The 18,115-nt window shown below is 40.3% G+C and overlaps 1 protein-coding gene across 3 annotated transcripts in view; it reads left to right on the forward strand.

The window, feature by feature from the left end:
• Nucleotides 1-18,115, forward strand: part of LOC128703088 (cytochrome P450 4c3) — a 258,859-nt gene that overhangs the window by 86,395 nt on the left and 154,349 nt on the right. For all 3 annotated transcript variants that reach the window (XM_070080011.1, XM_070080010.1, XM_070080012.1), the window contains exon 2: nucleotides 3,071-3,198. In XM_070080011.1, the coding sequence (XP_069936112.1) occupies nucleotides 3,082-3,198 (117 nt within the window). In that variant the 5' untranslated portion in view covers nucleotides 3,071-3,081. The remainder of the gene's footprint in view (nucleotides 1-3,070; nucleotides 3,199-18,115) is intronic.

An 18,115-nucleotide genomic window follows, 5' to 3' on the forward strand; every position in this document is an offset into this window, starting at 1 on the left:
TCCCAGGTATGGTGCTAATGTTAAAATTGTGAAAATGATGTATCCTGCTTATATTAGATCATTGATTGATTATGATGCGCCACTACTTGTTCTCATGTCTGACTGAGAGCTTGAAAGGCTATAAAAACTGCAGAACGAAGCAATGAGGATCATCCTAGGATGCCCTCGTTCTGCCAAAATTTTAAATATGAGGAAAGAACTTGATATTCCAAGCATCATAGATCGTGTTACTGAAGGAAATATCCTCACTGGGGTCAATATGCTTATGTTAGCCCATTCAAATCCCTGCACAGAAGCCCTCCAAACTTTCGTCGGCACTTGTGAACATCCTTCCAGATGGCTCGAAAAAAACTGCAACCGACCTCCGCATGAACCAGCTACATGATCTATGTCAAGTAAGGCAACAGAGACACTTCCCTGCTCCCGGGTTCGATTCCCGGCGGGTGGAAACATTTCGACACGTTTCCTTACACCTGTTGTCCTGTTCACCTAGCAGCAAATAGGTACCTGGGTGTTAGTCGACTGGTGTGGGTCGCATCCTGGGGGACAAGATTAAGGACCCCAATGGAAATAAGTTAGACAGTCCTCGATGACGCACTGACTTTCTTGGGTTATCCTGGGTGGCTAACCCTCCGGGGTTAAAAATCCGAACGAAATCTTATCTTATCTTACCCCGTTCCAGACTACCATTCCTCCATTTCCCCCAAAACTCTTCTTAAATTACAACCAAACCATCGTGTTGGAGCCAGACAGGATGTCTTCAGCTTTGTTGATAACTTAGTCACACAGCACACTCTTTCACAGATTATTTACGTTGATGGTTCCTTACACCAATCCACTGGTATAGCTGGAAGTGCTGCTGTCGTCGTGCAGAATGATCTTTCATCGTGCAGAGTGATGGCTTTCATAAAGAAATTGGAGTACACACCAATAACTGGGCGTCTTCCCTTCAAACAGAACTGTTTGCCATACTCCTTGCACTCAAATGCATCCATGTATCTAAGGTTGACAGTTTAATTATAACTGATTCTCGGTCATCCATAAATGCTCTCAACTCATTAGGTATAAATTGTGGCATGCTTGTGTCATAAGTCAGACACAGATATGGTAAGATTGTGGACAGTGGAGTCAGAGTGCACTTGCTGTGGATTCCATCTCACATTGGTCTTCAGATGCATAATAGAACTGATAAATTGGCTAAGTTGTATGCTTTCAAAGAGGGAGTAGATTACAATCTTGGGTTGTCAGTTAGCAGTTTGAGAACAATAATACGAAAAGAACTTCAACTGGCCCAAGTCAGTCCATCTATCATCATTCCATCATGCAGGAGGAACCACATGTCTATGGTGCATGCAATAAAATAGTTAGACTCTTGGATGTCACTACCGCCAGCCTCCGGCTGAGTTACAAGTATCTTGGGAAGGTTAAATCACCACCACCACCACCAGATGTAGACCAAACGAAATGTAAACTTTGCCAGATGGATTATTGTCACACCCTGCGTCATTATGTACTGGAGTGCGATAAAATTAATAAATTTAGAGACAACTCACTCAGAAATGTTCAAGAAATGGCAAAGTATTTTATCAACAGTGGTATATTACAGACCATTCTGGAGAAATACCCTGACTTTGCTAGCTGTAAATAAAGCATTACCACGTGTGTGTGTGTGTGTGTGTGTGTGTGTGTGTGTGTGTGTGTGTGTGTGTGTGTGTGTGTGTGTGTATGTATACATGCTCGTGTGCGTGTGTCTGTGTCTATGCGTGCGCCCTCGTTTGTGTGTGTACGCTCTCGTGTAGGTGTATGATTCACTTGGATCATACACTGCCTCTCTGTTTATAAAAGTTTATATATTTTGTCTTACTCATTAATAGCAGTGTGCTAGTGAGCTAATGTGTACTCGAGTGTGGTGATGTTGCTTTTAGGTTGTATATACATTATTATTAATGTATTATATTTTTGTATAAGTGAATTTTTTTTTTGTCCTTCCTTATAATATATTGACTTTTTAAATTTATGCTTCATAATTAAAATGAAGGTAGATGCTGGCTGTAGAGTGGTTGTTATTTCAATGTAATATACATGCCCTTAGACATACCAAGATTTACCCTTTAGGAGCCAGGACTTTATAAGTTACTTAGTGTCAAGTAGTAATACTTCATCTTCTTGATTAAGCTCCTATCTAGCAAACCGCAGGTGTTATGAATGTTTCACTAGTTGTTCCTGTATTCATTTCCCAAAACAACTTGAATCTGCCTCTAATGATCTAGCAGAGATTAATTAATCAATTAGTGTGCCATGACCAATGAGGCACCGGGAGCTTGACTTTCTGCAACAAATATTTACCACCTCATAGTGTTTATTGTTTGATCAGAACGAATGCTGACCATTGAACACTTAAATTATTTTTTTCGTGGATCTGTTCCATTTTTCTTCAGTTTGTATATACTCGATAGTATAATATAAATCTTGGTAAGTGATGCCGATAAACTGGTTTAAAACACTTGAGCAAACACCAGGACACATCTATTAGAAAACGTTTCGGTTCTGGGACCTTCATCATTTCTAACACTGATATTACAATGCCAGTATATATATTGACAGATAAACAATGAGTTCATGAGATTTCTGTGTGATGCTTTGCCTAGTTGAGTATCACGGATGTTTCTGAAATTTTGTAGTTTCCAATATTATGTTCTATGGTGACAGCGATTTGCTAGGCTTCCAGTGAGGACGAGTTCTGCCTGATTTCAATTCATCAAATATCCCGTGGAATCCCTGTGGAGGACACAGGCGTTCTTTATGTTGTCTCTGTTGGTGGCATTTCGATGTTCATTCAGGCGGACTAAAAGATTTCTGCCAGTTTTCCCTATATATTTCTTGGAGCAGTATCCACAGGGGATGGTGTAGACACCTGTGGTAGAGCTGTGAGGCTACGCCAGTATATTTCTCTGTGTATAATGCACTGAATGTCTTTTAATTCTTACCCTGCTCGTATAACCCTTGTTATACAAGCAGTCATTTAGCCCTAAATTTAAACTGTTAATTGTGATTCACTTTTTATGTGCAGGAGACTGCGTCATGTTGTGGCTGGGAAGCGACACACTGGAGTGGGCGAAGGCCGATCTGCTGATTATCTTGGCCATCACTGCCTTGGTCATCTACTCTCTGGTGTTGTTCTTCAAAATGCGGCAGAAAGTAAGTACACAGCTTTACAAACAGGTATGGGAGACCTTATATTGCAAGAGACTAGTGAAACTACTAGTAAGAGCTTACGCAGCAGGTGCTGCAAATAGCATCTTCTCAAGCCACAAGGTGAAGTTTGGGCTTGTATTTGCCAGTTGTCACAAAAAATCTAATATTGATGAATCTAATTAGGAGATATAGGGTCAGTATCATTAAATATAAATCGGTCCCTATCTCGACCGATGAATATATCTCCTGCACAGCACCTCCGCATATCTTATGAGAGAAACAGCAATAGGAATCAGTCTTAAGAAAACTTAGTCAATAAAGAAGTGTGACCTGGGGAAGTGTGAGAAATTACTCGCGTTGTCTCAATACTTTCATCCCCAGGTAATAATCTTACTTACCCTAAAAATCAGTTCAAGTTCTTTTCTTTTCTCCTTTAGTTAAGATTAACATCGAATAAGCAACTCAGGAAAATTCATCGATGCATCATAATTGTATTGTCTTGTGATAACGAGTAGATGTTCACACTGAAAAGGAGATACACATTTTCCATACAAGTCTGAAGCATTGGACTAACACACTATCACATATCTGAAGAAAGGATCATAAAACTCTGGTAAAGGAAATATTTGGGCTGTTTTTTATGGACTGATCAAGCTAAGTTGTGAAGTGGCAAATGATACACGTCTAGGAATAAGAGGAATCATCTTTTTCCATATGTGACAAGGAAAAAAAACTGCTTCTAAGTTTTATCAGTTTTCTAAACATTTATGTCCACCCATTAGACCAGTGTGTGCCACCTCTATTACTTGGTTTCGTTTGATCAATGAAAGCATCAAATAATGTTTAATTTCATATATTTTATTTTCACCTCATACCAGGTGGTTAATTTTTCCTCTTAGGAACAATGAGTAGTAGGATAAGTTCCGCTATGATCTGTACCGCTATGATCAGGGTCAAGTCTGGCAAAAATAAAATTGGATTTGAGGATATGGAGTGTGATGTACACTTTTGGGACCCCAGAATTAGAGCCCAACCCCAGTCATAGCTAGACTGATCATAGCAGGTGGGTGTGTGTTATAAAGATTATATCGCTGGTGTGTCGATTTTATATATATTTACTACTAAAACATTTTTAATATATATTGATCAATATAACTTATCAAATTAACATGGTATTATGCAAAATGTCTTCATGGAAGCATTTATGGAGAGACAACAACACTGGAAACTAAGTTGGTGGGTGAATCCACAAGAGGATAGTATTTGGGTGCTGGTCAGATGAGGAGAGTTAAAGAATTGTTGGACCTCTTCGGTGAGGTGAAGAATCTTAAATGGAACAATTATAGACCTTTAATATGTAGAGTCATGCGTGGCTTCAGGTAACTTTAACAAGCAAAACTACTAGAAAGTGGTAATGTGGATGATAGACGAACAAATTAAAGGAGATATATCTGATTAGTTTCTAACACTCTAATTCTACCTAAAACCTGTAATATATCAAATTATTGTAATCCTATCAATAATTATGTGCTGACTCATGATTTCCGTTACTTGCTGTGTCGGCGTGGATTCTAAAGGCCTCTACTGCTTGTTACAGTGGCCCTGTGGAATTTTATGAACTCAATAAATTCCCACATCCTCCCGCCGGCAAAAGTAGAAGCTGAATCTAAATCAAGTCTGCCTCCCGCAAGCCCTCCCAGAGGGCCCTAGATGCGAGCAATGTCCGACGGGTCACACGGCTGCTATTGTCGTGCAGATTCTGGCCTAATTTCAACCACCCAGTTTCCACCTCATGGAACTTGAGAGGCAAGAGTTTGTTGATAGTTATTACGGTATCAACTCCTTTTATTCTCACCTTTATCATCCTTAGCTGCCTGGCCGCATCCGGGTGGACTGATACCACCATGCCCACTGGCCCGTATGCCCTGGATGCCTCACTTTCTACTAGTACCAGGTCCCCTTGACTCAATATCATCATATTTCCCTCTTGGTCAGCCCAGTAAAAATGTTCTCATAGAGTTGTCAAATACTCACTATGCCACATTTGGTTCCATTTTGTTCCCAACTTATCATGACTCTTGCGCAATTCTTCATGTGTTTTGGGTGAGAGCCTCCTGTTTGCCAATCCCATTTTGCACATAGGTCAAGGGTCTGTTGTTAATTCTCGCTTCTATTTGGTATTCACCCTCTTACTATGCAAAACCTTTTGAATACACCTTTAAACTGTGCCCACCATGCGCTCATAGAAATCCCCTTACCAAAGGTGCTCTAGTAACTATGAATTTCCACACACACTTTACTTTCTTCAGGCGTTCACGCACCTTCCCCGTGTCCAGAAGGTTTCTAAAGACTTTGTCAGTTGCTCTGAAGCTTGTTCCATTGTCAGATATAACTAATCTTGGGCATAAACCTTTTGAACAGCTTTGCAAAAGTGTCAGTTGACATATCTGCCGCTAACTCCAAATGTATGGCTCAGGTAGTTGCACAAGTAAACAGGGAGAAAATACACTTGCCGGTCTACCCTCCCTCCTTCCGGGTTTTTAAGGGAGACTACCCCAGTATAGTTTATATCTAGAGTCTCAAATGGCCTGTCACTCTGCACCCGCTCCTGGGGCAGCAGTGGCAGTCCAGGATATTGTAAAGTCCTCCCATTATACCGTCGGCAGATGGTGTAATTCCTGATCACCTTGACTGCAATTCAACATTTAAGTACCCAATAATTCTGATAAATTCAGATAAGGGTATCTCCAAACCCTCCATGGATAGTATTTTGGTGAGCATCGTGTATCACCAGTTCGGCCAACCACCCATCTCTCTCAAGTAGCACAGAGTGTTTGGCTCCATAACTGAGATCAGCATTGCATAGTCTTCCTCTATCCTTTATTAGCCCTGCATGATCTAGGAATAACCCCAACGAGTATACCAGTTCATGATTTCCTGAGTCTCCGATCGCCCCAAGATCAGATGTTTCGTCTGCTTGTCCAGTCGCCAGTACCTCCAAGAGTCCTGGAAATCTCTCCCTTTGGTACTACTGGATTCAAAACTCTCCAGGACCAGAGATCGACAACTGGCACTTTTGGCCTACCTTTTCATTTAGATTTTTCATGAATCGTAACACCATTTCTGTAACTTCGATCAGTTTCCTCAATGAGAATTAGCGTCTGGGGTCAAACAACTCAGTGTCTGGTTCCCCACGAAATGTACCATGCAGTTGATTGCCTTTTCTGATCTGGCCATTCTTCCTTCACTGGCAACCAGCCCGGGCCTTTAAACCAAATGTCGCTCTTGCCTAGCTTTTTGTGTGTCACCCCTCTGATGATCAGTTCGGCTGGGTTCAGGTCAGTTGGCACATGTAAAATTGTAGATGCTGATTGCAGTTCCCGTATTTCTTTCACCTGATTCCTAACATAGGGCAGTTTAGACCTGTCATTTTTGAACCACTGTAAGGCCACTTCATAGTCCGTTCATATGTACGTGTTTGTCACTCTTAGGCTACTCAATACTTCCTTTACGTACCTCCCCAATCTCACTCCCAACAACATTGCTGTTAACTTCAGCTCTGGGATAGAGCACTGCTTTAGGGGCGTCACTCGCGCCCTGCTGGTGGCTAAATTGACCTGCTCCCCTACCGCTAAATAAGCTACTGCCCAATATGCTAGGGAGGAGGCATCACAAAAGGCATATAAGTCATAATCTCTCCCCATGTTTCCGAGGGATCTAGGGAATGCAAACTCGTGAAGTCTTGCTAAATCCTTCGCTAACCAGATCCACTCCTAACAGATGGTTTCTGACAGTGCATCATCTCAACTCTGGTTTAACTCCAAGGTCCGATGCACTAGCATTCTTCCTCAGATGGTAATGGGTGTCAACATACCAAAGGGATTAAATGCAGTCTGCACTTTAGTCAGTAGGGACCTTCTGGTTAGCTGCCCTTCCCCATCAGGTTTCCTCTTTATCCTTAGTCTGTCTTCTTTAATTTCCCATTCCAGCCCTAATACGGACGCTGCTGCAGGCACTCTGTAACTTTCATAATCCTTCTCCTTCGTTGTCCACTCTCTTAGCTGAGAGCATCTCCCGATTAGACTTGCCATAAAGGTTCTCTAAAATCTCTTGTCCGAGGTAGTGCCCTGCTTATTGTCAATGTAAAATAAAGTCCTCAATAATTCTTTAAGGGGACTGTTACAAAGTGCCAGATGGTAACCTGCAGCAAGGACAGTGAACTGGTAGCGCCGAATAAGACAGCGTTGAGTCTGTAAATCTCGTACCCTTGTTCAGGTACCTTGGCTTTTGCCAACCACAAAAATCTCGTGAAATCCCCATCCAATATGTAGAAAGGCTTTAGTGATATCTGCTGCATTCGCATACTGTTCTATCCTGAACTTAAGTAACACATCTGCTAATTTTTGTGTCGAAGATGGTCCTGTGAGCAGACAATCATTCAATAATGGCTCTCAAGGGCTAGCTTGCAAACTGCAGTTGAAGATCACTTTTATGGGAATATTCACTGACTCCTTGGTGACTGCCATGTTGGGCAGATAATTGGTATTTTCTCCAGGACTGGCATGAGGCACTTTCTCAATGAATCTGAGAGCCAACTGCTCCTTGATAATATCATCGTACTTCTCAACGAGCCATTTCTTGGTCAAGTTGCTTACCAGTGTTCAGCTGACCTCGTGCCTCCTTAAAATTTGTGAGCAGAGTAAAGTACACTGGCTTCCAGGGCAGTCGCACCCAGTACTGGCTGTCTTCGAACTACACGTGGTTCATGTAATCTCAATAGATCTCTTCATATTCGAGGAGCAGTTAGTCTCCTTTAATTTCCACTACATCCAAATCCCACAATTTATAGACTATTTCCCCATTGCTAGTGGTTCCCTATGCTAGTGATGCTAGTCGCATCACTGGCACAGCTTCAGTCGTCTGAGAGCCAGAACCTTCACTCACAGGCATCTCGGGGAGATGAGATGGTACCCTACCACCTTTAATATACCCCACTGGGGACTCATACAGGCCAATACCCTTTTTGATAGTCCTTCTTGTGGACACAAATTCGTCCATATAATCTGCCCCCACCAAAATTCCCACATCCTTGACTGTATCTGTGGTAATATCTGGCTCTGCCAATCTCATGCCTAGTTCCTTCAAACGTTTGGCTGCTTAGATCATTACCATGCACTTTAGTGCTTTCCTTTCTGACAGCCACGACACTCATTGAGATGAACGTTGCAATCCGTGCCAAAGTGTTCCCTACAACACTTAAACAGAATCGCAACTCCTTTATCCGCTGGAACCTTTGGTGGCAGGTGGCATAGCTCAAATACCCTAAACTAGCGTGTTCACTTTCACAGAACACTGTCTTTTATAATAGCTTTGGTGACTCCTTTCGCTCCCTTGTCTGGGGACTTGTTTTGGGCATAATAAGTACCAACCCTGGTAGGGTGTACATTAGACCTCTCTCCCGAGTGCCTGCAGTTGTTGTCAGATTTCCCTTTGGTGGGTAGTTTCTCCCCCTCATTTACACTCAGGTGAGAGACAAGATCTCCCAACCCTTCAATGACTTGTTATATTGTAAACTGGTTCGTCTGGTACTTCAAATGTTACGTAACTCATGTACTATAGTGCTAGCCATTCTGACTTACCATAGTCATGTAAATCGTTGAGGCTGTTTGTCAGTGTGGAACTTCTCTAGGCTCCGATGATCGTGTTGCCAAGCCTCTAAATCCAACAGCCTATACCATACAGCTATCTTTATTTCCTTGGTGTTTCCAAACACGTCCTATAATTGAATCTTGGCATCTTAGTAATTAGCATCAGTAGTTTGGCAGTGGCGGACCAAATACTGTAAATACTGTAATTTGTGTGAAAAATTATTATTATTATTTTATTATTATTATTATTATTATTATTATTATTATTATTATTATTATTATTATTATTATTATTATTATTATTATTATTATAAGCCGGATCACCTGCAGGAGGTTTGCGAGACATCATATGAATTATTACCTGCAAGTAATTTGGTTGAGGTAAGTGGGACTTAAGTTAAGTCACAGTAGGTCACAGAACTGCTACTCCTTTGATTGCCCACCTCTACACCTTTTTTTGCAAAAAGCTAGACCTGATATTAAATTATTAATTATCAATGGAAATACTCCAAGAGGCCTGGACTGGAAGATTGGAGCTCCCATTTAAGACTTGTCCTACATTGATGAAAAGGAGCTTGTCCATAGCACGAGATTGCAGCAAAAAACTTACCGCAGGTACAGGCAAAAGTGAAAGGTCAGTACAATCAAGGTTCCAAATTTCCCTCGTTTAATCCCTAAGACAAAGTTATGATACAATTATTCAACCCTGGATATGCCCTTCAGCCTAAATATGAAGTCCCTTTAGAGGTTGTAAGGCGAGGCAGTGATGTTAATTATGTGATTCCAACACCAGGAAAAAGGAACTCCAAGTGTACTTATCACATAAATTAAGTCTTATTACGGTCCCCTTTCTCCTATCACTACGCTCATCCCATCTACACACGAGAAAACTTTACAAGATCTGGATGAAAATGTCGGAGTTCAGATACATCTGAAAAATTCGAAAGCCTTGCGGACATTATATCATTTTCTCATAAATCTTCGTGACGAGAAGAAAAGAGATCTTCACGAGGCCACCCCAGTAAAGCAAGCTCGAGTAAGCCCTAAGAAACAAGGTGAATTAGAAAAGGAAGTTAATTTCTTACTAGATCATGGACTCATATTTCCTAGTAAGAGTCCTTGGGCATCCCCCCTGTATTCTGGTTCCCAAACCAGATGGCTCCAGCTGCATGTGTACAGATTTTAGAAAAGTAAATGCTATTACTGTGCCTGATGGATTCCCACTTCCTATACAGGTGATTTGATAGATAGGGCCTCTGGCACCAAGTATACTAGCAGGCTTAATCTGTTGAGAGGGTACTATCAGGTCCCACTTTCGGCCAGAGCCTGAGAGATCTCAGTGTTCACAATACAAAGTGGGTTATATAAATGTCGGGTTATGCTCTTCGGTCTTTGTAATGCCTCTTTGACTTTTCTGCTCCTTATGAATGTGCTTACTAGCAATATAGACAGTGTAGAGGCCTATTTAGATGACCTTGTCATGTTTAGCGACAGTTGGAATCAACATTTAAGGCAACTTTAAGATTTATTTGAAGCCCTTCACAATTTCACCATAAACTTATCCAAATATAAATTTGATCAAGTGAAAATCAAGTACTTAGGTTTTCATATCAGCCAGGGGAAGGTAGCTCCTTTAAGTGTTAAAATTAAAGCCCTCCTTGAGTGGAGGGCGATCGTTTATGGAACGATAAAAAAAGGAAGATTGAAAAATTATGGGACAAAATGTTTTAATACCGACAAATAGTGCATAATTCTGGCAACTTGTTGATGTAATCAGCTTGTTTCTATTATGTTTCTGAGTATGTTTTTCTAAAAATGTATTTTTTTTTTGTTCTCACTCTCATAAACAAGACATGATGGCAATTAGTGTTTTTTTTTTCTCTTAAAAGATTACATTTTTTATGACTGTTTCGTTCTAAATACAGTATATTGCAAAATTTCTGAGGACTCCATTCAAATGCAAGGAGTGACAATAGCTCAGTCGCCCATGGGCTGTCAACATATGTTGACGGGTGCAACTCGGGAATAAGTTATTGACATTATTTTCCATTTTTTGTGAAAAGTATAAACAGGATTGTCATGATTTTTGAACACGTTATAGAGTAATAATGGTTCTACTGACACCCATTGATGATTTGCGATATTTTTTACCACTTTGTTTTTATTGCTTTTTTTTCTCTCCAAAAAATTCCCCCCAAAATATAATAAACTTCAACATGTTTTTATTATGCAATCTTTTGACATTTTCGCTCAAACAACATAGGGTTCAAGATTATCTATCCCTTATCTTACATTTGATGTCATCTAGAGCATTGTACATCTTCCCAACTTTGTAGAAAAGTGAGAGTTTTATGCCCTATAGACTTTTGCATTATTTATTTTTCCTATCTAACTTTTAAGGCAAAAAGTTACTACAAACACAGTGTGTAGGCTTCAAATACTGCTTAAATCACTGTAAAAATTTAACTGAAACTGGACCAAAGAAAAAAAAATAATTCTGTTCGCCCACCCTTTGAATTCCCTATCCCTAGAGAATAGAAAGTGGTACAAAGGTTCCTAGGAGTAGCCGGTTATTACCGTCGATTTTACACTAACTTCTCTCAGATAGCTTTTCCTTTGACTGAATTAATAAGTACCAAAGTAAAATTTTTATGGTCAGAGAGGTGTGATCTGGCATTCGAACATTTGAAGAGACTCCTCTCCTGCTCTCCGGTCATGCGTTGTCCCGATTTTAATCATCCTTTCAAGTTGCAAACAGACTCAGGTGCATGTGCCATAGGGGCAGTGTTGTTGCAAAAAGATTTGTCTTATGACTCATTACATCTACTTCATTATTTTTCTTGGAAGTTAAAAAAAAAGCACCAAGTTAACTACTCAACAATAAAGAAGCTTTGGCTTTGGTTATATCCCTGGAAAATTTTGATGTCTAATTAGATACATCACTTACAAAACAATTTTTTTTGAGCCACAATACGTTAACTTTTATAAATACCGTGAAGTCAAAGAATGCTTGGATCATCTGATGGGCACTTAAGATCCAACCTGATTCAATCTATCTCCCACATAAGAGGAAAAATTAATCTTATAGCAGATGCTCTTTCTCGGTCTTAAGGAAATATATTAATCATGTACTTTATTTTTGACAGTGAATGATTTGATGTCTTAACTAACAACCATTGTCTGTGGAAGGAGTGTTGAGCCGATATGCGGCAGAACTCTTTGAGATCTTAGTTGTCCTGTCACCTCATCTCTGGTCACTCCCGCTCCGGATCTGGGCATACCAATTTCCAGGCTCTGGAGCCTTCACTGTATTACCTAGAGAGGATTTCGGGGGCGTTGGTCTGAGACCAGGTCTCGTAGTGGATAAGGGTCTGATCAACTTGTTTGTTACTTCTGGCTGCATGCAAACTGACGTATGAACCACAGCCAGGCTGGTCAGGTACTGACTTTAGGTGCCTCTCCAGTGCCTTCTAGAAGACAGCCAGGAGTCCATAGGTAATTCCCCTTATGTATGCTGGGAGGCAGTTGAACAGTTTTGGGCCCCTGCCACTTATTGTGTTGTCTCTCAGTGTACTCCTGCCTCCATGCTTTTCACTGGGGGAATTACTATCACATTTGTTTTATCAGGAAACATCTCAGAAGCTCACATTTAAAACAATGTTGATCTTTTTGAGAAAGGATGGTCCTTGAGCTTGGTGGGTGTTGAGGTTAGGAGGACGGAATGAGGAAGTGGGGTAGTCCATGCAGTGCTGCTGTGGGAAGAGTCCAACTAGAGCCAGGGAAACTTGAGGAGGAAGCAGGCAGTGAACATTGTAGGCGATGCCTTGTGAACAGGTTCATTACTATCTGCCGGTTTCTTTGCATTAAGCATTTGCTTGATTGCTTCTTTCCTTCTATGGAACGCTGGGGAAAGAGCATAGTGCTTCCCATTGTACAGGATACACTTCATGTTTTTCCTGTTAGTACATTCCTTATATCCATTCTCGCTAGGGTAGATATGACAGGTTTTTTGTTGAATGTTGCATTTGCTTGTATTATTGTAGCATTGTTTGATATTAACGCAAATTACTGGATATTACTTTAACATCTTCTGGTGACTCAAGGTTTAGCTTCAGAGATAATTGGTTACTTCCATTTTTGACGAGTTTATATGCATTTAAGACCCTGAAACCTTTTGTCTTGGCTGCTGATTTCTCCATTGAGTTCTTCTGGACTATACTCGCGCAAAATGCTATTAATCAGGAGGGATGGGAGTGATGCCCACATTAGTTTGTCAATTACATTTTTTTCAAGTAATTAAAGATACTCCCTCTCAGAGGCTAGAAGTAGTACTACACCAGAGTGAGTTTGAAATATTTCCACTGGTACAGCTGTGGCATTTGAAGTAATGCAGTGGAATATTTCTTTCTCGGACTTGGGATTGCTATTTACCCGAAGTCTTATGCATGATGCCCAGCTACAGTAAGCTGCTGATTCAGTTAAATCTCTGAAAGATCTTTCCTTAAAAACCTGCATCCCAATTTCGGCCGACTTATGGAGATCAACCCCTAAAATAGACCTATGCCTCCAGGGGAGGAACAGAGCCCAAGGTAATGATAGACCAAAGTTTAAAAAAATGCATGGGCTACTCAGGCAGCGACTCTCAGAGTTCCCTGGAACCCTAAGGTTTGGCAAGAGGTCACTAGGGGTTCCGAGAGAAATAGTGATACATAGGCTCAACATATGTAAATGCATTTTTGAATCTTTTTGGGTTTAACTTTATATTCATAATTTTACTATACATGTATGGCATAGTCTTGGAAAATTCAACCTGTTATATCATTTGAAAGTAAAGTAATTATAAGGAATATATTTAGCGAATCTGAATGGCAAGCAAAGCTTTTTCTCATTTAACCCTTTGAAGGTTTCGGACGTACTAGTACGGCTTACGACCCAGGGTTTTTGACGTACTAGTATGCCTAAATTCTAGCGCCCTCAAATCTAGTGGGAGAAAGCTGGTAGGCCTACATATGAAAGAATGGGTCTATGTGGTCAGTGTGCACGGTATAAAACAAAATCCTGCAGCACAGTGCATAATGAGAAAAAAAAAACTTTGACCGTTTTTTTTGGAATAAAACAGCGACTTTGCACTGTATTTTCGTATGGTATTTATTGTTGTATTCTAGTTTTCTTGGTCTCATTTTATAGAATGGAAGACATATCACAGAAATTGAGATGATTTTGACTGGTTTTACGATGAAAAGTACCTTGAAATTGAGCTCAAAGTAGGAGAAATGTTTGATTTTTACCAAAGTTCAAAAGTAAACAAATCATGCCAAGCACTCAATACACGTCAACTGGTGAGTCTAATGTTCTTTTGCAAGTGCGCCAAAATGATTCATACCATTTTTTACACTAATGCAGTAGTCTGCATAACAGTAAATCTTCTATTTTTTGTGAGAATAAAAATTCAAAGTGGAAAGCAAAAGAATGTAAGAGGGGCCTTGAGACGTGACCAATGAACAGAGGAAATGTCATTTTAGTGCCAGGAATGTATTTCTTGTTTGTTCTGGACCCTATTCGGAAACTGGCATCTTATGAAATTTGTGTGAAATTGGCAAAATTGCTAAATTCTGACCACTTTACTGGATAGTTGAAATTGGTAAATGGGTGGTTTCTTGCACTCATGCAATAGAAAAAGTCTAGTTCTAGCGAAATATTTATGTTTTTTGTCGACTAGTACAGTAGAACTGGCCGAAAATGGGGCTCAGTGAGCAAAATCGCCGACGCGTAAACATTGCCGAGACCGCTAACTTCGCGAGAGCATAATTCCGTAAGTTTTCCATCAAATTTCACATTTTTGGCGTCATTAGGATCGGGAAAAGATTATCTTTTCATTAGAAAAAATTATTTTTTTTTTAAATTTGGCCGACCCTGAAAACGAGTATCAAGAGTTAACACAGAAATCGTCTCCTTTCAGTTGAAGATGAAATCCGTGTTCATCCAAAGTTTGACCCAAATTAAATGTTTATGTTACAAAAGACAATCACAGGCATATTACATAAATTGACTTCAAAAATAACATTCCTTAACCCATATATTTGTTCAAATGACATTTTTCCTTCATTTATCTTATGCCTTTTTAACAATGTCAATAAACGATTAAGTTATTGTAGTAGTTATTATCTGTTTTAACCCCGGAGTACAGTCTCACACTCAGGCAATTTCATACCACCATACAAAAGTGTGAAGGATTACTCAGCCCTGTAACAACTTCAGTCAGTATTACCAAGGCTGGCTCCTCCATAGGAAAATCAATGAACAGAAAAAGAAATAATAACAGACAGTGATAAACACTTATTATTTAGAAACGGAAAAAGTAAAACAATAAAACATGAATGGGTATCCTAATTGAAAGAAAAATGAAAAATGAAATGAAAAAAAATTACATTTGAACTCAATGCTAATATAGGTATATCGTGGTAATGGGGTGTCAGATGTTGGTGACACTGTGTTGTTGAAATCGTAGCCGTTGCTGATGTGGGGGGGGGTAGCAGGTGTTGGTGACCTCCACCGGCTCGTTCTTCACAGAGTGTAGCCGTGAATAATTACTTCAGATGACAGGAAAACAGGTTCGTTACCACTGCTATGATGAGGGGTTAGGTCCTGTGTTGGCTTACATAACATATAATTAGATTAAGCATGGGACTTCTCAGGACGTTAGTCCGTCTCCTTCTATTCTTCTCGTTGGTTGGCAGGTGACCCTCTCTGTCATTCCAAGCTGTAAAGAGAGACAGATTACCCACTGCTTAGAAATCACTCTCCATGATAAGTACAATACCTAAAAGATGTGGTGATTATTAAAACATTTAACAGATAAAGACTGAAAGGACTAAGTTAATTATTGGTCAAAAGTGAAGCTTTCAACCAATAAGTCCACTAAAATATGATCAGGCGTGTACTTATAGAAGAGTTGGGAGCTGTGAGTCGAGTGATTTACTGTTTCACCAGAGCCCCACACGTCACCTTTCGGGAAGGGGGGGGGGAGGGGAAGGGATAGCGCGAGCTAGACTGACCCTACCTAAACAAGCAGCCGGCAATCAAACTATCACTTTCGGGGAGGGGGAATATAGGGGGGGGGGGAATAGCGGGGGCTGGGCTTACCCTACCTTAACAAGTAGCCGGGAATGAAACTATTGTTACTATACACTCCCTCGCTTCTCCTATCTATTGAACTTTTCCCTCACACTCCCCCATACCAAGACTTATAGTCAAGGAGTATAAGAAGAATAGGCGAGGAAAAAGTACTAACATGTGGAAGCCGCTTAAGGCAACAAATCTTCTACTGACTGTCACGACTTAACCAGTCAGAGAAATAATTGGATGAACCATTGATATACACAATATGGAACTTAAAAGCCTGGAGTGCCAATGTCCACCTCAAGAGGCGACTGTTGGTTCCCTTAAAAGTTTCTAGATATATCAAAGGTTTGTGGTCCGTTTCTAAAATGAATTCTTTTCCCAGCAAATAAAATTTAAGCTTGGAGATACCCCACACAAGAGCCAAGCATTCCTTTTCTATGGTGGAGTATCTCGTTTCTGCAGGAGGGAAGTTTTAGATTTAATAAATATGCAGGATTTAGGAGTGTGTGTATTTTGTGCATTAAGCACTTGACACCTATTGCAAGAACTATACTTCTTTGTAACCTGAGATTACATGCTTGGCCAAAAATAGGTGTGTTTGAGCTTATGCCACGTCTTACGATAGGCCATTTGAAGAACAGTCTCTCGACATGGTTTAGGAACAACAAGTAGGGAATAATCTATCACTGAAGAATGAGATTTAAATATAGACTTATGTAAGATACCATTAATATATTCAAACTTATGAGATACGTATCTCCCATGGATAACTTTGTTGTTAAAAGCTTGATTATGACAATCCCGAAGTGAAGGGCAATTGCGCTGTATATTGACAAAGTCATCATTGGACATAAAATCTGGGAAAATAAAAGGACTTATGGAGGGAGAAAAGGAGGTAGGAGAAACCGGGGTTATGGTCTGAGCCCTAGTCAAAACATTGAGAGTGCGGGAGGCAATACCCTTGCTTTCACCCGACGAGTGGACAGGTGATCCTGCTACCTCGATATCGAGAGCAGTATCATCTGTTTCCGCCCCCAAATGAACAGTACGAGACAATGCAGCTTCTGGTGCAGAATTATTAAGGGGATTATTTAACTTGCAAGGAAGAGGAGCTGGAAAACTTAGATCCACGGGTGGTGACGAAAGATCCGCCTCTGAAGGCAGCATGGCACCTTTAATGTTACCCACAATTACAGAACAAGTAATTGGGGCTACTACCGCATTAGTCCAACCGGTGAACCATTTAGTTTTCAAGTAACAACGTATTGTAGGGAAAGTATTTTCACGACCCAAGTAATCTGAAAGAATAGAGGACACACGACAGGTTTTAGAGTAAGGGAACAGTTTGTCCGAAATTACGATGCACGTACATCCAGTGTCACGTAATATATCTGAGACTTTTCTACCATTAACTGTTCTTGAATAGAAGGGTGCTTGGTCATTACAGTCTTTAAAACATCTTCCAACTTTTTGGACCTTCTTAGAAGGACAATCTGGACGTTCATGTCCCTTAACACCACACAAATGACAAACAGGAATAAAAGAAGTCACTTTACTTTCCACAAGAGGCTTTGATTTCTTAAGGTCTGATGAACCCTTGCCATTAGGGTTCGATCCTTTTAGGTCTTTATAGGAATTGTGAACCTCAGTATACAAGTCAGCGGCCTCAGCAACTTCCTCAGCTTTAATCAGGTTATGTTCTCTAATGAATGTTCTAATCTGGTGGGGAAGAGTTGTCAGGAACTGGTCAGCAACCATGAAGTCTCTAAGAGATTCATAACTGTGATCAATTCCTGAACTCTCTATTCAAAACTCGAACAAACGAAAGAGTGTTACCTGTAACTGCTGAAAGTTCTGGCCAAGCTGTAAGGTGGCATACCTGAAATCTTTCCTGTAAGAATTAGTGGTTTTTTGATATGCTTTAAGGATTGCCTTCTTCAGTAGGTTATAATTACATATAATATCCTGCGACAAAGTTGCATAGATATTCAAGGCTGTACCAGAAAATAACGTTCCTAACCTGGTAGCCCAGGTGTCAGCAGGCTATTCACAGATGGTAGCGGTATTTTCAAAAATGATGATGTATGAAGTAATGTCTTCACCCTCTGTGAAGGGAGGTAAATTAGGTGTTGGAATATGTGCACTAGCTG

This window comes from Cherax quadricarinatus, unplaced genomic scaffold (genome assembly GCF_038502225.1).
Source record: "Cherax quadricarinatus isolate ZL_2023a unplaced genomic scaffold, ASM3850222v1 Contig78, whole genome shotgun sequence".
Classification (NCBI taxonomy): Eukaryota; Metazoa; Arthropoda; class Malacostraca; order Decapoda; family Parastacidae; genus Cherax; species Cherax quadricarinatus.